The 20,202-nt window shown below is 46.6% G+C and overlaps 1 protein-coding gene across 4 annotated transcripts in view; it reads left to right on the forward strand.

Moving 5' to 3' along the window:
* Window positions 1-20,202, forward strand: part of ATXN7L1 (ataxin 7 like 1) — a 278,049-nt gene that overhangs the window by 80,552 nt on the left and 177,295 nt on the right. For all 4 annotated transcript variants that reach the window (XR_010747497.1, XR_010747496.1, XR_010747498.1 and 1 more), the window contains exon 3: window positions 9,082-9,186. Coding sequence is in view for 1 of the 4 variants with exons in the window: in XM_066353681.1 (XP_066209778.1) it covers window positions 9,082-9,186 (105 nt within the window). In the remaining 3 variants the exon portion in view is untranslated. The remainder of the gene's footprint in view (window positions 1-9,081; window positions 9,187-20,202) is intronic.

The following is a 20,202-nucleotide window of genomic DNA, read 5'->3' on the forward strand; positions in this document are numbered from 1 at the left end:
CAGTGGAAGCCAGAGGAGAGGCTGGCGAGAGGAACTGACCTGTGGCTAAGGCCTGAGGGCACACCCTGCAGCCCCCGTCTCAGTGCACCCTGAGCACTTGTCTGTACAGGCCCTTCTGAGGAGGCGGCCTTCTGTCTGGTGCAGCCGTGTGGTTGGGAGGGAATGGTTCATGCAGAGAAATGGGGAGCTTCCACCTGCCACCAGGCCTAGCTTGTGGCTCCAGCCTTGCAAGGGGTTGACTTCCAGCCCAGTCACAGCAAGAGGAGGCTGGGGCCGTGTTTAGTCCTTGGTTTGCGGAAGGAGAAAGTCTTGGTGCACCGCCGGCGAATACGTGCTCGCCTGCCCTCGTGGACCGCGCTGCTTATTTCTCGGGTCTCCGTGTGTCAGTTTCTCTTTCCAGATTTCATTATTTTGAAGCTCATAGCCAGGTCCTGGATCTTCAGAGGTCTGAAAAACAAAGTGGCCTCCTTTCTCTACATTTTCCTAGAGCAGAGTTGAGCATTCTGCTGGTGAAGTAGGAGGTGTCAGGTCTGATGGCACTGCTTTGAAGACCCCCAGTTATTTTGTGCTATGAATTGGAGGAGATTTTGCGTTTTGGGAATAAATGGAATCACCCTGTCAGCAAAGAAGAAACGTTTTCTTTATATCCCCTCAAGCTTTCTATTTGACATAAGTGAGTAAAATGCAGCTGAAAACTCGACTAGCAGAGAGAAAAGACCAATGAATAAAAGCTGTATAATGAGCATATTGTGATTAATGGGGGAAAGGAAGGCTCCTAGGACCAGCGTATCCCAGGGTGAGGGACACTTCTGATGTGACACACGTCAATTTTGTAGGTGCCTTTCTGTGTCTGGATCCAGATCTGCTTAGAGGCAGTCACATGCACCCTTGAAACAAGGGCTGTTCTCCCAGTAACTCCCCGCATCTGAGTTTATGTCAGTGAGAGCCCGCAGATGGAAACCACTGCCAGCAGCCAGCTCTTCTTTTTGATAGTCTTCCAAGGAAGTCCGGTAACACTGGCTCTCTGGCCATCACCACAGGGTGTCCCATCCTCGGATTCTGCCAGGCCCATGCCGCTCCCCACCGGCAGACGCCTGCATTTCAAGCAGGACTCACCTTTACCTTCTTGGGAAGAGCCAGAAGTGCTGAAATTACGTAAATATAATCTTAATTTTTTTTATTTCATTATTTTTTAGAGTCAGTTAAAAAGGGAAGTATAAGTTTAAAATGAAATGAAATTGTTGTTATACTAGAGTATTACTACCTTGACATGTTTATAATTCCTATAGTAATGAGGTGGTTTCACAACTCTGAAAAGATTTTTAGGGAAAACAAGCCAATTTTCAGTGCTTTACTTTTTTTTCAAGAAACTAAAACTCAAAGCTGTGTGCTTTGCTTCCTTCTCCCCCGAGGGGTTTTCTGCAGCAGCCGCGGGTCTCCCGACACCGAGAAGCTGTGCCACCGCCGCTGTGACTGCGGCTCCTGGCATTCCCACTTGCAAAAGGAAGGAATCACTCATTCACTCTCTAAGTTCTTCATCTTTTGGGCTCTTGCCAGTAGTGGCTTCATAATGTCAGTCTCAAGCTTTGGAAGGTGTCCAGGGGCAAATTCAAAAGTGCACAGCTTCTCGTTTGATCCTAAATCCACAAAACCAGCTGTCTTTCCATCTAAGAAACAAGTCCTGTGCAAATAGCAAATTGGGGGTGCCACCCTGCCTCTTCCTTCACTGCAGCCATTTTCAGAAAGTGAATATTGAATAGAAACTAAAGTTTATACACATGTGTGACTTTGTCGAATGTGTTCCCCTCAGAAAGCTGTTTCTCTTGAATACAACGCTACCCCCATTCTGTCCATTTCTTTTTCAGTATTGACTTACAAAACAGTTAACCAACTACAGTACACAGGAAATCAGAGTCATTTTACTTTCATAGAACTATTCTGTTGTCCTAAACGTGGTCTCTCCATCCATCGCAGCTGAGCTCTGGCCCCTCCCTCTCTCTCTGGTGCCTTCTGGGAAAGAAGAGAAGCGAAGGTGGGGTTTGGGGTGTGATTGGCAGGTGAAGCCGTAAGAGCTGATGACAGCCTGCAGGAGCCGGTGCTGTCCAAAAGCAGGCCGTGTGTGCCAGATAAGCTGATGCCACGAGGGAACATTGGCTGCAGAGTCAGTATTTTGGGATCTCATCCCCTTTACAAATAACTGTCATGGATCTCAAGCAAATTATTTTGTTTTCTTGCCTGGAAAGTGGAGATGATGATAACTTCATAGATTAATTATGAGGATTAACTAAAATAGTGTTATCACATGAAATCTGGAAGATTGTATATTCCTGTCAGCAGTGGTTATCCCTAGGTGGTGTCATTACAGGTGGTTTCATTGTCCCTGTTTCCCATCTTTATCAGTAGTACGCTGGCAAATCTTTAACAACCTGCTCTCTGTAAAAGAAAAGACCTGATTTGTAGTGTTTGCCCATTTCCATGGTGTAAATACTCCTAAATGACTGATTCAAGCTATCACCATGATATCACTCACTGAACAAGTTGGGAAGAGACATGTGTGGTTGGTTCTCCCAAGCTGGTACAAGCCCACCTCAACAAACCATGGTAACTGTGCACTGAATATTTTATTTGGGTGGTAAACTGAGAGAAGAGAGAGAATTAATTAGTTGATTGGGCATACTAGTTTTCAAGTCTTCCTGTCCTTTCTCCTCATCCCTGAACAAATAGCACACTGACTGTGACCATCTAGTCACCTGAAGTGGTGGTCTCCCAGTCGACCAAGTGCCTTACTTGTTCCCCATCTTCCAGGCTCTCAGAATTGGGCAGCGTGTAGAGTCTAAGGTCAGCCCACTGAGAAGTAATCAAGCAGTCAAGCAGGTTTTTTGGCTTTCCACAGGAGACATGCTCTGAGCAGACATGTGCAAAGGTGAAACTGTGCTAGAGGGAATCCAGGAAAGTTCCAGAGGAGTGAAGGACCTGGAGTGGAACCCCCGACCCCCTCCCGTGGCCAGCCTCTGACTAGCCTAACCTTTACCTTCGAGTCCTGACATGAAGAGGTGTGTGGGGACACGAAGGTTGAGGCTCTGCAGATTCCTGAAGGAATACAGAAACAGTGGGCCATCAAATGGAGTCCTGACAGGCCTCCAAGGTCACCTGGCATGCGGACAAAGGTGCAGAGACACAGCCCCACACCCCGCAGTGTCCACTCTCAGCTTCCAGCTCTGGGCACGACCTCTGGCACAGAGCAGGCGCTCATGAAATTTTTGTTTAATGCTTGGTTTTTTAAAATTGATGAATTTCTTTTATTCCTTCAGAGCTTGAGCTATTGCAGAAAGTGTGTAAGGCAGCTCAGCCAATGTTTGTGGAATAAGTAAGTGTCTTAGTCCTCGCCAGCTTCTGGTTTCAAATGTTCCTGGTTGTGAAGTGAGAATGAAGCTAAATGAGATCCAAGGTGTTAATAGCCTGACCAGGCAGTGACACAATGGATCAGGCATCGGTACTCTGAAATGCAGAGGACCCAGATTTGAAACCCTGAAGTCACTGGCTTGCGCACAGGATCATAGACGTGACCCCATGGTTGCAGGCTTGAGCCCAAGGTCACTGGCTTGAGCAAGGGATTACTGGCTCAGCAGTAGCCCCCAGTCAAGGCACATATGAGAAAGCAATATGAACAACTAAGGTGCTGCAATGAAAAACTGTGAGGCTTGTCATTTCTCTCCCTTCCTGTCTGTCTATCCCTGTCATTCTCTCTATCTCTCTCACTAAAAATAAATAAATAAATAAAGGTTGCCAGTGATTTTTTTTTTTTAATTTTTCCAAAGTGAGAAACAGGGTGGAAGGGGATGGCAGACAGACCGACTCCGGCATGCACCCGATCAGGATCCACCCGGCATGCCCACCAGGGGGCGATGCTCTGTCCATCTGGGCCTTTGCTCTGCTGCAACCAGAGCCATTCTAGCACCTGAGGCAGAGGCCATGGAGCCATCCCCAGTGCCCGGGCCAACTTTGCTTTCATGGAGCCTTGACTGCAGGAGGGGAAGAGAGAGACAGAGAGGAAGGAGAGGGGGAGGGGTAGAGAAGCAGATGGGCGCTTCTCCTGTGTGCCCTGTCCAGGAATCGAACACGAGACTTCCACATGCTGGGCCAACCAGTGATATTTTTACTATTTTTTTTCCTGGCTTTTCTGTATTTTCAAAGAACATGGATCACTTTTGTTATTTAAAAATGTATATTGTAAAAAGAACCTGTAAATAAAAAGTAAAACAGGAAGGTATCAGCAGTTAAGAAGCAAGAGGCATCGTCTCCGTGCTGTGAGGCTCTGAAGCGAGGACCCAGACGTGCTGGGTGGGCCCAGCATGGGCCGCCTTGTGCTCCAGGATTCTAGTCACAGCTGGGTTCTCTCTCAGCAGCCTCTGTTTCCACAGGCCTCCCTGCCCACCAGGCACTCACTGATAATGCTCCCCTCCAGTAACAAGTCTTCGAAGTGGAAATAGAGGCAAGTCCTAGAGTGAAGAAGTGACAGGCCTCACCCAGGGCCACCAACAAATTAGAAATTCAGTGGCCATCGTCCCCAGCCCTGACCCATCACGCACTGTGGGCAGGCTGCCTCCTCATTACCTGAAACCCCAGGAGGACCCCACAGTGGGAGCCAGTCTCACCTTCAGTTAACACGCCTCCTTATAGGGCACTGGGAGTCTCAGCTCCTTGCATGTGACAAATTGTTGATCCCACTTCCCTCTAAGGCATTGGTTCTCAAAGTGTGTGCCAGGGCACACTGGTGTGCCCTGGAAGATTTCCAGGTGCGCCCTATGGTATTCCAGAGAAATATGTGCCTGTGGGTACCAAAACACCAACAGGGTTTCTGGAGTTTAGATTTTTGGGGGACAGAGGTGTGGGGAACTGGCTGTAAGCTGACAGTCTGCCCAAGCCCCCACCTCACTTGCCTGATTAGGTTGCAAAAGGCTGTTAAGCTGTGGTGCTGGATTGTTGACACTACCCCTCATGTTCCCTGGAAAGACTGGAGGCAAGTTTCTTCTATCCTTTGTTTGGTGTAAGGTTAAGATTTGCTAATGGCCTCACTTTGCCCTATAAATAAAGCAAAATGCAGTTTTTGGGCGCGCTTTGTTCTTGCCAGCAGCAATTACAGTGACCTCTCGACCCTGTATTTTCTTAATTCCATGTATTTTCTTAATTCTGCACCATTCCCACTTGGGACCTGGAATTACTAGCTGTGCTGGTTCACGGCCTGTGCCCAGATATAAAAATAAATATAGTCACTCTATTATACCATTTCTTTACAGAAATACCACTCTTTTTGTTAACACATCATTATATTATTTTTAGATAAATTTACCCAAATAAAATGGATAGATTTCTCAAAAAGAAGCGTGATTGAAGAATCTGATTCTGGAAATGAGCAAAGTTTAAATAAAATAGGACTTGAAGGCTGATGGGCAGAATTTAATTTATAGCATTTTCCATCACTTAACACTGAACAATACGATTGGATTAGAAACCCATTCACAGAAGCTTCAAGTGATTTTGGTTTAACATTAACAGAAGAAGAACTGGCAGCTATATCCACTGATCGTGGATTGATGATTAAACATAAGGAATTGTCTCTTGAAGCCTTTTGGATTTCTGTAAAAGAAGACTATGTGGCAATATCTAAAAACGCTTTGAACATTTTACTACAATTTTCAATATCCTATTTATGTGAATTAGGATTTTCTACCCTCAACATAATTAAGAGTAAAAAGAGAGGAATTCTTCAATATATTGATGAGGAAATGAGAGTTTGCCTTTGAAATATATGCCCAAACATTAAAGAAATCGCTAGGACACATCAGGCTCATGTTTCTCATAAACACAAGAATGGAAAAACTTAACACATTCGTGCCGGCACCTGCCGAATTTACTAAATCTTACTAAGAATGTATCTATATATATAAAAAGATTACTTTTTTGTCATTTTTTAATTTTTTAACCCCTCTTTTTTATGAATTTTAAAAAACATAACTCAAAAAATGTAACAAAAATGTTTTTTAATGCCAGAATAAATTTAATTTGTCATATTTATTTCATTTAATTACCATAAAAGCACACTTGGACTTTACATTTTTTTCTTAAATATTTGACTTAATTATTATAACATATTTCTCAGAAATTTGTACATAGCGTGCCTACAATTATTTGTAGGATTTTAAATGCGCCCTGACTTCAAAAAGTTTGAGAACCACTGCTCTAAGGAGCAGGGCTGCTCTGAGTAGAGAACACAGAGCCCTGTGTGCCTCCACTAAAGTGTTTGCTTGGTTATACCTGAGCTGTCCTCCTGTCATGAGGAACTCAGCTCTTCAGTGGCCTAGCACTGAAACTGGGGGAACCGTTGTGTGTTTGGTGGTTTTGTTAAAGACACAGGTTGAGTCTAGAAAATGAAAGCTCAGAGAGTTGGGGAGAAGTTGCTTGTGTCAGGGGGACGGGTTTGTGTCAGAAAGCATTTTCACGTGTACACTGTCTTGATTCCTCCGCCAACTCTGTCTGTGGTTATGAGTGCCTTGCTCTCACAACTGAGGTGTCTCTAGAACCAGCGGGTTAGGAACCGGTAGGTCCAAGTGCCTCCCGGGCTCTGTTCCACCCAGTGGTGCACAAGGAGGTGAGACCACCTGTTTCCTCAGAACTGATTTTTTTTTTTGACAACTTTTGTTCAATTCACCCATTTAAAGTATGTGGTGGTTTAGAGTATATTTGGTGGTTTAAAGTATGCAGTGGTTTAGTTGCACAGTATTGTGCAACCTTCATCTTCAGTCTTAGAACATTTTGTCACCCAAGCCCTGGCCGGAGAGCTCAGTTGGTTAGAGCAGTGTTTTTCAACCGCCAGTCTGCAGGCTGATGTCAGTCTGCCAGAAATTTCATGTCGTATGATTGTAGACTCCATAATCTTTATACAGCATGAGGGCAGTTAACTCTTTGTGGGTGAGCATGGAATTTCTGATGGACCAGTCTGTGGACCAGTGGTTGAAAAACACTGGGTTAGAGCATTGTCCCAATAACCCAAGGTTGTGGGTCTGATCTCTAGTCAAGGCACATACAAGAAACAACCAACGAATGCATATATAAGTGGAACAACAAATTGATGTTTCTCTTTCTCTCTCTCAAGACAATAAATTTTTTAAAAAGAAATAAAAGAAACCCTGCAGCCTTTAGCAGTCACTTCCCAATTTCCTCCAAGTCCCCCCAGTCAAGGCAAACACTAATCTAATTTTTTATTTTAATTTTTTTTTTCCCTGAAGCCAGAAACGGGGAGGCAGTCAGACAGACTCCCGCATGCGCCCGACCGGGATCCACCCGGCACGCCACCAGGGGGCGATGCTATGCCCATCCAGGGCATTGCTCTGTTGCCACCAGAGCCATTCTAGCGCCTGAGGCAGAGGCCATGGAGCCATCCCCAGCGCCTGGGCCAACTTTGCTCCAATGGAGCGTTGGATGCGGGAGGGGAAGAGAGGGACAGAGAGGAAGGAGAGGGGGAGGGGTGGAGAAGTAGATGGGCGCTTCTCCTGTGTGCCCTGGCCGGGAATCGAACCCGGGACTCTTGCACGCCAGGCCAACGCTCTACCACTGAGCCAACCAGCCAGAGCTACTAATCTAATTTTTATCTCTATAGCTCTGCCTATTCTGGACATTTCATGTAAATGGAATCATTCAATATTTGGCCTTTCATGTCTGACTCCTTTCATTTAGCATAATGGTTTCAAGGTTCACCCATGTTGTAGCAGGTATTAGTACTTCATTTCTTTTTGTGGCTGAATAGTTCCATTGTCTGGTTATGCCAGATTTTGTTTCTCCATTCTCCATATTGATGAATATCGAGTTGTTTCTACCCTTTGGCTATTCTGAATAGTATTGCTATGAACATGCATGCACACATTTTTGTATGGACATAAGCATTCTTGTCTCTTAGGCCACGCAACTGATCTTTTAACAGTATATATCTGATCCTGTCATTTCTTTATTTAAAAACCTTCATTAGGTTTCCATTATTCTTTTTTTTTTTAATTTTTATTCATTTTCATTTATTGTGTCTACATGGATTCAAGTGTCCCACTGAATATAACACCGTCACCCCCACCCCCGTGTCCCTATTTATACCCCCTTTGCTCCCCCTCCCCCAAGTTTCCATTATTCTTAACATCAGGTTCAAAATCTGTACCTTGGTCCATAAGTCTTACATCTTCTGAACTCTGCCCTTGTTCTTCCGTCCCAGCCAAGAGGTTCCTCCAACACACAGAACCTCCTGTTTGGCAGACCTGGAACTGTCCTCTTCCTCCCCTGGCCCTTTGTTCATCTAACCCCTCCTCACCCTGATGTCTCAGCTGGAGTAGCTGCTCCTCAGGGCAGTCTCTCCAGGGCCTCAGAGGTGGCTAGGTCCCCAAGCTGTCCTGGGACCCTGTACATCTTTCCAGCACGTACCACAGTTACAACCATGATGACTTGTGTGATTGTCTGTTTAGTGTTTCTGTCTTCTCACTGCATGTTCCAGGAGAGCAGATCTCGCTCTTGCTCACCAGTTCTCCCGGTGCCCAGTGTGCTGCCTGGTACACTTGGACACTTGGTACATTTTAGTCAGATGAACAATGCATAATGGTGGCAGCAAGCAGGCTTCCTTTTGCCTTGGGGTCTCCCTCGAGTGATGGGGAAACACAGCCAGTGGCTGAGGCCAGGAGGACTACTCTTTCTCTCCCCAGACCCCTGCGCCCCCTCCTAAAATACTTGTGCCTCATTGGGTCCCAGCTAACACGCACTTTCAGGACAGGCTAATCTCCCACGGCATGCAACACGGGCTCCCGACACCACAGCTAGGCCCGCAGAAGCCCTCTGTTCCTGAGGGGCAGGTGGGAGGTGCCCTCTGAGGCAGTTGCTTCTCAGAGTTGGGAAGCTGCATTAGGACTAACCATGTTCCCTTTAGCGAAGATTATTGCCGTTGTGTGTATCATTTGAAAAACTGTCCAGGAGGAAACTCCAAGAGGAAACTATACACCTGAGACTTAATTGCTTTTTCAAAAACACCTGTTTTCATTTCCCCCACAGATATGCACTTATTTGGCCATTACCCAGCACATGACGACTTCTATCTCGTAGTGTGCAGTGCCTGTAATCAGGTCGTCAAGCCCCAGGTCTTCCAGTCGCATTGCGGTAAGTGGACTCCTGCGGCTGCTCAGCGCTTCGCTGCCCCGGGCGCCCACATGGGTCTGCCCCCCACCCCACCCCGTGTCTGTCGCAGCCGATGCTGTGGGCAGACTCTCCCTGGGGCTCTGCCTCTGCTCACAGGGCAGCTACCTTAGGTCTGTAGTTTTTTGCTGCTGAAATGCGCAGTCCTGGCAGAACTAGTGGGAGGAAGCCTGCAGCTTGTCAGGGAGCTGGGACTAGATGGTAGCCATCGCCCAAGCTTTCAGTGGCCTCTGCAGGTGACAAAGGGAAGGGAAGAGCAGTGGCTTGAGGAGTCACTCCTGCAGCTTGACATTTTGTTCCCCTGAAAGAGAGGGCCAGACAGAGTCTTCCGGATCTACACGAAGGAGGGACGGGAGCCGAGGGCAGGCTGCTGTGGGCCGCTGGGTGCTTCCATGGGGAAATGCCTGAGCAGAAAGCCTCAGGCTCAGCTGCTGCTTCTCCAAGAGACCTCCTGTTAAAAAAAAAAAATCAGGTGTATTTGGGAATTCGCCTTCCCTCTGTATTTTTATATCCTTGGTATAAAGAAATTCCCTCAGCTGCTCGACAGCACACCCAGGGCTCCTGTTCAGTGCAGGGGCCATGAACACACAGCAGGACACCCTCAGCCACTCCCCTCAGGAACAGGAGCTGCCGACCTGAGATAGGGAGTTACTTAACCTCTCTGGGTGGAAGTTTCCTTGTTTTTCAAGGGGGTGTTGGACTAGATGATTTCCAAAGCTGTAATATGCTGTGAGTTCCAGATCAGTATGTCCCAATCTTTTTATTTAAGCCATAATTCCCTTTTGATGAACATAAAGTCTAAATGCCCTCCTTTACTGTTAAATTTAAAAGCACATTAAATAAAGCATTTCTAATACTAAATATGGTTTTGCAAACTATGTGTTCTCCTTTTCTCATACTCAGAATTTCTAACTTCCCCCACCCTTTCAGTTATCACTATTTTACAATAATAGGTATAAAATAACGGGGCTTGAGCTTATCTAAGCTATTCAGTAAATGTATTTGGGACTATAAGATACAGTTGACTTTTGAACAACACAGGTTTAAACTTTGCAGATCCAATTATTAAGTGAATTTTTTCAATAACTGTACAGTCGGCCCTCATACCCATGGGTTTTGAATCTGTGGGTTCAACCAACCATAGATTGAAAACAATATACTTCCAGTCTGTGGTTGGGAACCCACGGGTGCAGATTGCCAGCTGTCTGCGTTATTGTATGCCATTTCATGATAGAGATGTGAGAACCTGCAGGTTTTGGTCCTGGACTACCCCTGTGGATACCAAGAGGTGGCCGTAGTTTTTATATATCTTAATGTCATTTATGACTATGTAGATATGTGATATATGCATATCTACATACATATAGACATCAAATTTGTGTCTTGTATATACTGTAGGTATAATTTGTGTTTATAATATGCAGAAAGAATGTCCAAGCTTTAGGGGCACTTTCTAACACTCTCTGGACTGCACAGGTAGAGAGATGCCCCAAAGTGTTCTACAAAGAACTCTGTTTAGAGCAGCGGTTCTCAACCTGTGGGTCACGACCCCAGTGGGGGTCAAACGACCAAAACACAGGGGTCGCCTAAAGCCATCGGAAAATTTCATTTATTTATTTATTTATTTATTTATTTATTATTATTATTATTATTTTTTGTATTTTTCTGAAGCTGGAAACGGGGAGAGACAGTCAGACAGACTCCCGCATGCACCTGACCGGGATCCACCCGGCACGCCCACCAGGGGGCGATGCTCTGCCCCTCCGGGGCGTCGCTCTGTTGCGACCAGAGCCACTCTAGCGCCTGGGGCAGAGGCCAAGGAGCCATCCCCAGCGCCCGGGCCATCTTTGCTCCAATGGAACCTCGGCTGCAGGAGGGGAAGAGAGAGACAGAGAGGAAGGAGAGGGGGAGGGGTGGAGAAGCAGATGGGCGCTTCTCCTGTGTGCCCTGGCCGGGAATCGAACCCAGGACTTCTGTACACCAGGCCGATGCTCTACCACTGAGCCAACTGGCCTGGGCCGGAAAATTTCATTTATTAAGTGAGTTTTTTCTTTTTTTTTTTTTTTGTACTTTTCTGAAGCTGGAAACGGGGAGAGACAGTCAGACGGACTCCTGCATGCGCCCAACCGGATCCACCCGGCACGCCCACCAGGGGCGACGCTCTGCCCCTCCGGGGCGTTGCTCTGCCGCGACCAGAGCCACTCTAGTGCCTGGGGCAGAGGCCAAGGAGCCATCCCCAGCGCCCGGGCCATCTTTGCTCCAATGGAGCCTTGGCTGCGGGAGGGGAAGAGAGAGACAGAGAGGAAGGAGGGGGTGGGGGTGGAGAAGCAAATGGGCGCTTCTCCTATGTGCCCTGGCCGGGAATCGAACCCGGGTCCCCCGCACGCCAGGCTGATGCTCTACCGCTGAGCCAACCAGCCAGGGCTGAGTTTTTTCAATAACTGTACAGTTGGCCCTCATACCCATGGGTTTTGAATCTGTGAGTTCAACCAACCATAGATTGAAAACAATATACTTCCAATCTGTGGTTGGGAATCCACGAGTGCAGATTGCCAGCTGTCTGCGTTATTGTATGGCGTTATTTCTGATGGCTTTAGGCGACCCCTGTGTTTTGGTCATTCGACCCCCGCCAGGGTCACAACCCACAGGTTGAGAACCGCTGGTTTAGAGGCTAAGTCTCCTGCCCCTCCCTGCAGCCAACTCTGTGACCCTGGGCTTCTTGTTTAATGTCTCAAGGCTTTCTTTTTCTCATCTCTTCCTTAAAGAGTGACTTTTGTGGGTACTTCTAGCTCTAAAATTGTCGTGTCCAGCAGAGTGAATGTAAAAGGAACTAGTCCTGTGCTCCGCATGAGCTGACCTTGCTCAGTGCTATGTAGCCAATGATCCTCCCTGCCGCTGGGGGAGAGAAAAAGACAAACCTGCCCAGAGGGCCACTGTCCGCGACTTGGTGGTGGTACTACCAGCTGAGGTGGTGGGTGGGGTCAAGAGCAGAGCAGGGGAGAGATGCCACACAGCTAGTTGGTTGGTGAATGACCATGGAAGCTCTGTGGCCAGTTGCTTCTAAGTGTATATGATGATACAAAAGCCAGGTCACCCTGAATGGGATTGTCACGCACAATTCACAAGGACGGGCAGCTAGCTGTTCTGGGCACTGGGACATATCAGTGAACAAGGCAGACGAAAATCCCTTATAAAACCTTTACTGGGAATTTAATTTACTGACAAAGTCTTCCATGGAAGAACCCTGAAAGGGGCCCAGGACCCCACTGTGCCCTGCAGAATTGTGCCCAAGGCAAGGCCCCACCTAGTCAGTCAGGAGGCCTCTAGGGCTTGGCTTGGCTGATACAGGTGCCTTTCTCTCTCCTAGGCCTTTTGGGTCAAGAGCCAAGTCAAGCTTAGGGGGAGAGCCAAGCCTTGTGTGGCATGTGCTTTGAGCAGTGGCAGTAGATTAGTTTGGGGGTTTGGGTGACTGATGTTATCACCCAGAGCCTCATCTCCATGGAGCTTCCCGCCAAGCCAGCTGACAGGCCGTGGGGAGGCCAGCTCGTCTTTATTTATCAAGAACGGGGGAGAGTGCAGAACCATAGTCACTCCCTGGGGGGCAGAAAGGGTTCCTTAGTTACCCTAAGAATTCCTCCTCTATGTCATGATACTTCTTTTTATGCTGTTTTACCTCCTACTCTTCCTGTGTTCAACAAGTTGATAAGAATGTCACTGTGCTAAGTGCCAGGCACCGTGCTAAGTGATTTCCATATTTTGGGGCACATAATCCTCTTAACAACCCTAGGAGGTAGGGCTAATATCAAATTTTGAATTTGAGGAACCTAAGGCTTGGGAATGCCTTGCTGCAGGTCTCCCAGCTAGGCAGTGCAGAGCCCGATTTGGAATGCACTTGCCTCTCCAGAGTCAGGGAAGTCACGCTGCACCTACTTGCTAGTCTTTGTCCATCACTGCCTCTCTGCATGGACCACATGCTGTCTCTTCCCTGCCCAGATTCCAAGGCCTGGCACATTCATCTGCCAGGTAGCATCTCCTACACAGCACAGGGCTTCACACTCGATTTTGTTAGCTGCAGAGCTTTCTTCTTCGAATAGAATCTCATGTGGAACCCCAATTTATAAATATATATGCAAAGCAGAGCCATCTGGTTGAACTTGGGGTGGATGCTTAAGCCATTCATGACCTGGCCTAATCCTGGCCTAGCAACCCCCAGGCCTCCACAGAACATCTGAAGATTGCTGTCGTGGAGGGAACACGAGCTGTAGAGGCAGACAGAGCAGCTCACATGAATCCCCGCCAGCTGTGTGGGCAGACTGCCTCCTGACTCTCCATCTTGTCTGCAGAGTGAGTACTCTGCCTGCCTCATGGTGCAGAGTGACTGGTGTGAGGCACCTTCCTGCAAATACACGCAGAGCGTGACTTCACATCCTCCCCAGTTCTCCCGTGGCGCCTTTCTCCCCTTTGCCCGGCTGGATCTGATTCATAACTCTTAACACCCACAAAACTCGGCTCACCTGTGCCACTTTCCACCTCTGTCAACACTGCACTTATCTGTGGACTGTCTCACAACATCTCCCAGCGTCTAGGATCCTTTTTAATTCTGTTTCCCCAGCACCCAGAACTGTCGCCAGCTCTAGCCCCCGGTGCAGAGCTGTGGTGCATTGGGAGGTACATTACCCAGGGGCCAGCACATCTGGGGCGAGTCCCAGCTTAGCCTCTGCTCAGCTCTGAGACTTGTCACCTTGTTCAGTGCCGGGCTAACTAGCCCATGTGTTCTTTTAGAAACTTGCTCATTCCCAGCACTTGTGATTCAGCTTCTAGACTTGGAGGCTCACAGCATACACATAGGGGTGCATGGCAGCATTTGAGATCTTGGTCTTCTGCTTAAGTTTCAAAATGTGTGTGTGTGTGTGTGTGTGTGTGTGTGTGTGTGTGTGTGTGTGTGTGTGTGTGTGTGTGTTTAGGCAGTTGGTTCTGGGAACTTTGGAGGTCGGTGGTAATATGAAAAAGCCGTAGTAGAGAAATCATGAACTTCATACAGACCCAGGTCAGACCGTTGACTAACATGTGTTAGCTGTGTGACCTTGGGCTGATTACATGACTTTTCTCAGCCTCATCTTCCTCTGAACTGAAAGTGATCCTTTTTCCTTGCAGAGTTACAGGAGGAACAGAGATAAAGTAGTTTCCTGGCACATGGTAAGGAAATAAAGAAAGGCTAGCTATTATTGTCAATAAAGTGTGCTATTTTATATTAAGTTGAATGTTTCTTATGGAAAATGGGAAAACCAATTCAGTCAAGTGCTTCCTGTCTTCGTTGCTTGCCCCTCTCAGGGAGCGTGCACGCTGAGGTCAGCTCATGGACTACGGCCTATGATTCATCTTCTTCCCACACTCTTGGAGGCAAGAATTGTCAGCCTGAAGATCATCGCACTGCCAAGAGTCTAAATATGGTTTACATTCACATTAGGCCCCAATGTCAGCTTCTTTGGAGACACTTTCAAGCTCCCAGGATCTCTCTAGTCCCTACCAAGATCCATCTGGCCTTGGCCACCTTGCTATACAGGGGTCACCTGCAGCCTCCTTCCGGACTGGCCACGCCTACCTTGTGCCCCAGGCTGGTGCTCCAGATGTAAAAAGTTTGGGAGGCCCCCTGCCTGGCAGGGGGTGGAGCCTTTTGGGAGCTCCTGTTTGTACTCCGATCTGCGGAGGCCCCTCGGGTCTGTTTCCTGTGTCTGTCCAAGCGCCCTTTAGGCGCTTTGTAAACCTCTTCCCAGGAAATCTAGGACTTTGAGGGATTGCTCTGTTTCTAAAGTCTCTTAGGTGAGTTGATGAAGCTGTTTAGGAATGGCTGGGGAAAGGGGGAAACAGAAACAAAAAGCCTTGCCTTGGGAGTCCCGATCCAGTCAGCAGGCTTCCCTGTCTCCTGCTGTGGCCTGATGCTCTGACCAGATGTTAGAGCCTCTTGATGGAGAACAGCCTCTCTAAGGTCAGTCTGCTTAGATTCAAATTCCAGCGTTTCTATTGATCAACTGTGTGACCTTGGGCAGGTTGCTTTGCCTCTCTGTGCTTCAGTTTTCTTATTCTTGAAATGGGGATAGTAGTTTACCTCATAAGGTTGTTGTAATGAGTAAAGGAACTCACAAACGGGAAGTACTTAGCACAGTAGTGAAACAAAGTTTGCTTTAACAAAAGTTAAGCTATCATTAACCAAGTTGCAGAGATTTTTAATGAATCCTTGTCCAAAAGGGTTTTCCCTTGTTGTTACTGCAGAGTGGGAAAATGCCGTGTGTGACTGTCTTGTGTTAGTACTGTGGCAGGACCCAACCTCAGCCCAGAAAGTGTTGTTACCATTTCTCCCTCTGTGTGCGTGCTGTATGTATGTTTGTGCGTGTGTGTGCGCGCACCTGTGTATAAGGGGTCCTGTTTATGTGCACAGACATACATATAAACTCAAAACACGGAGGTGCAAGGGGCCTGCAATGGAAAAAATACTGTATTTTTTTAGTAGTGAGGTACTTTTAATCAACTTGGAATATTATAATTAAAGAGAAAAGTAATAGATGAACCCAAGTTGTAATTTTGTAATTGGGTTGGACATTTATGAAGTTGTATGGAATATGGTTTTTTTCTGCTTTTGTCTTTTAATATAATTACACAATGAACTACTGTACAGCAGGGTTTCTCCACGGCCACACTGTTAACAGTGGGCTGGAAAGGTCTCTGCTAGGGGCTGTCCTGTGCTCTGGAGGGTTTGAACAGCCTCACTGACCTCCATCCACTAGATGCCAGCAGAGACCCCATGCCCATTTGTGACAACCAGAACTCTCCCCAAGCTTTGCCTCTATCCCCTAGGACTAGGGGACAGAATCACTCCCACTTGAAAACCACTGCCATAAAATATAACACCCCCATTTGTCATTGTGTTGTTTTATATTTAACATTTTCTCCAAGTTAAAATGTATGTTCATGTACACTATCCTCAGAAACAACTTCTCTGCAATCACATGGCAACATGTAGGAAGTTTACTATTTCAGCTTCCACAAAGCTGGTGATGATCAACATCATTTCCTCATCACAGTCACATGCAAAGCACACAAGATATCTTACTGAAGTCCACAAGTTGCAGTCCTTCCCACATCAAGATCAAAAAAGACAAAGAAATATAATACATTCATACACACAGATCCTTCAGTTTTTCAGCCACATTTGGTGCTTGCCCTCTAAGCACAGAAATATACAGCCCCACACCCCATCCATCAGAAAGAGATAATCCTTGGATGTCACTGCTAGTTTTTAAAAAAAATGTATTAGAACCAAAGAACCTACATGTGATTCAATAGAGGAAGAGGATTACTCCCACCCACTTTCTCAGAGGGCTTTTCCCTTTTCTAATTGTATTTTCGAATGCCCTTCAAGTAGCTGTTTTGCATGTTGATGGTGATGCAGTAGATTTTAATGAACTGTGAGCTAACGCAGAGAGAGAGGATGAGCCGCAAAATAAATGACTGACAGCGACTCCCTCACAGAGGCTGGCACCTCCGTTCCTTCCATACACGTCCAGATGCTGATACTGGTCGGGCACCGAGAGCAGTTCAGCCTTGCTACATATGCGAGCCTCGTTAATGAGGTTCCAGGGTTTCCTGCCATTGTCCTTTTTATTTTGTCTGCCTCCAGGTGACCTGTAGTTGAGGAGGAGCCGAACCATTTGTGCTTCTGAGCCCTACAGTAAGTCAGTCCCTCCCAATGTCAGCACCCCCGGCTTCCCGGGGACCATCGCTGGGTAATTAGCCTGCAGAATTTTTTCCTGAAGGTGCCAATTGACACAGTGCAAGGCTTTGGTGTTTTGGTCAATTAAGTTGAATTTGTTTATTGAGATTAAATTTATGTTGTTATTGTTAGTTGTCTTTTATGAGACTAGCTTATTTACACCAAAGAAGTATAAAATAATTAAAGGAAATTGGTCTCATCAAACATATTCTTTGTCAAGTCTGACAGTGTTAATTAGTAAAACTTGGCAAGAGCATGTGAACCTATGCAAACTTTATTTTGTTAGTAGGATTCTTTTTAATTTGGTGACTGTATCTCTGATCCAGAAGTAACTCCTGGATTGGTATGTTTTAGGCGTTCCTTATGATCAGAAACTATCTACTATTGGTTTTTTTATTTTATTTCATCTTTCTATTGTTCCTGGTAAAGTGCACGTCATATGGTAGATCCCAAAGAAATTCTTGTAATAGATCCTAAGGAAAGAAATGATAGACTGATTAGCAAATGGTTAGTCCTTAAATCAAAGATTACAACATAGAGTCTGCAAGGAAATGGACCATGTTTTGCTCCACTTTAAGTTTCTGTATTTTGAATTTGCTGCTGCTCAAATTAGAGTTAGTGCTGGGTCTAAAACATAGCAGGTTGACCTGAGCTCAAACCCTAGCCTTTTCTTTCACTTTGCTAATGGAAGACAAAAATGACAATAATATTGACCCCTTATATGTGCTAAGCTTTGGGTGTGTTGTTTAATCCTATGGCCGCCCTAAGGTGCTGTGGTAATACCCCGATCTCACACCCAAGGAAAGGGATGCTCAGAGGATTTAAGAAATTGGCTCAAGGTCAGGCAAATGTAAGTGACAGACCAGGATTCCAGTCTCTGACTCCAGATCACTTCAACCTCTATACTGTTTTTGGATCTGTAACTCTCTGCAACACTTTAACTAAACTCTGATACAGAAAAGTCATTTTTGTTTCCTGTAGGGCTCTGGGGACTAAATTACAGGTGCCTGGGGGCAGCAGAGCTCCCGTCTCCTTTTCACCTTTGTAGCAACACCACTGATCCTGTCTGCTTGTTGGCATTGGTGACAAACTTGGGCATAATTGAGGGAAGGACGAAGGGAGGAATACATCGGTTATAGTGAATGTGTTTAGAGCCTTAGCCCACAGCATCTTAAATAGACCTTTAAGTATCAAAAAGCAAAAGGAAGAAAGCTTGGAGAAGAGGTGAATGGGCACCTCCATCAGGTCTGCCTCTCGTTTCTTGTTTATCTCTAACAAATGAGCAGACTCTGAGACCCACAAACAGTAGGTGGTTTCCTCTAAACTCAGTGGGATTCCCTTTTTTTTGCCATGCTTCTGTGAATTAAGTGGAAATGTTATAAATATATAGTCAATGTAGCAGTGTGACTCAAATTGCGAAGTAGATTAGTAGTATCTTCATAACCTTGGGATTATTAAATTCATCTTTAATTGGAAATGAACTTCTGTTTATGATCTCACCAAAGCCTATTTCTTGAAAGCTGAATGTCTTAGATTACCTTCTTCAAGTCACAAGGCTTCAAATCATTCATTTATTTGGAATATGTTTATTGAGCACCTATTCTATGCCAGGCATTGTTCCAGTGCCGTAGATACAGTGGTAAACAAGACAGGTAAGGGTGTAGCTTTCTTGAAACCTACTTTCTTTTTTTTTTAAGATTTACTTTATTTTATTTATTTATTTATTTATTTTTTCTGAAGCTGGAATCGGGGAGAGACAGTCAGACAGACTCCCGCATGCGCCCGACCGGGATCCACCCGGCACGCCCACCAGGGGCGACGCTCTGCCCACCAGGGGGCGATGCGACGCCCCTCTGGGACGTCGCTCTGCCTCGACCAGAGCCACTCTAGCGCCTGGGGCAGAGGCCAAGGAGCCATCCCCAGCGCCCGGGCCATCTTTGCTCCAATGGAGCCTTGGCTGCGGGAGGGGAAGAGAGAGACAGAGAGGAAGGAGGGGGTGGGGGTGGAGAAGCAAATGGGCGCTTCTCCTATGTGCCCTGGCCGGGAATCGAACCAGGGTCCCCCACACGCCAGGCCGACGCTCTACCGCTGAGCCAACCGGCCAGGGCTTTTTTTTAAGATTTTTTAAAAATTTGTTCATTTTAGGAGAGAGAGAAAGGAAAAAAGAGAGAGAGAAGGGGAGGAGCAGGAAGCATCAACTCCCCTTTGTGCCTTGACCAGGCAAACCCAGGTTTTTGAACCAAGGACCTCAGCATTCCAGGTCGATGCTTGTATCCACTGTGCCACCACAGATTAGGTGAAACCTACTTTCTGATGGGTTAAATAACGTAAAGAAAATAATCAGTCAAGCCATTTGAAGAGCTGGCACAAGAGAGTCCTAGCTGAGAGCCCAGCAGGCGAGATGGGTTTGGGGCTTCCGGGTAGTGGCTGGAAACAGCCCTCGAGGCCCGAGTCTGGAGTTTGGGTCTTTTTCTGGGGATGGTGAGAAGACACTAGAGGGCATTGAGTGAGGGAAAGATATAATCTGGTTTATATTTTTAGAAGATCGTTCTGGCTGCTGCGACCCTGGGAGACTGTGTAAGGACTAATTCAATGTGTAGCCATGCAGATGAGAAAAGGATACATTTGAGATCTGTTTTGGAAATGTAGCTGGCAGAATTTGCTGATGGATTGAATTGGAAAAGAGAGGAGTCAACATTTAGGAGTAGTTAAAAGGAACAATAGCCAGTGGCCTGGCAGCAAAAGCAGCAGAGGATGACAGGGAAGCCAAGACAGAAACGTGTTCCGAGTCCTGGTCAAATTCGAAGAGGTGGCATAAGGAAGAAAGGAACTAACTAGATTTGCCACCTATGGTTGTTGTTGACCTTGACAATAACCATTTTAATTGTGTCTTGGGATTTTTTCCAAGTGCAGGTGACTTCATTTTCATGTCACTGATAGACCTATTTTTAGGCTAGAAACACCCTAAGTGTTTTTCTGCTGAGCTCAGCTGCCCCCCGACCCAATTGTCAGCTGCGGCCTCTGCTCCCTGTATCTCTGTGTCCTATGGCACCGATCACTGCAGCAGAGTCACCTGTGAACCCTAGGTGATGAGCTCCTGAGGACTGGAACCGTGCTGTTTGCATCCCTGAGTCCCAGCATGGAGCACATTTTCTGACTTGGAGTACAGACAGGTGGAAGGAAGGACTCCTGAAATCCCAATTCAGGAGCTC

This window comes from Saccopteryx leptura, chromosome 12 (genome assembly GCF_036850995.1).
Source record: "Saccopteryx leptura isolate mSacLep1 chromosome 12, mSacLep1_pri_phased_curated, whole genome shotgun sequence".
Taxonomy (NCBI): domain Eukaryota; kingdom Metazoa; phylum Chordata; class Mammalia; order Chiroptera; family Emballonuridae; genus Saccopteryx; species Saccopteryx leptura.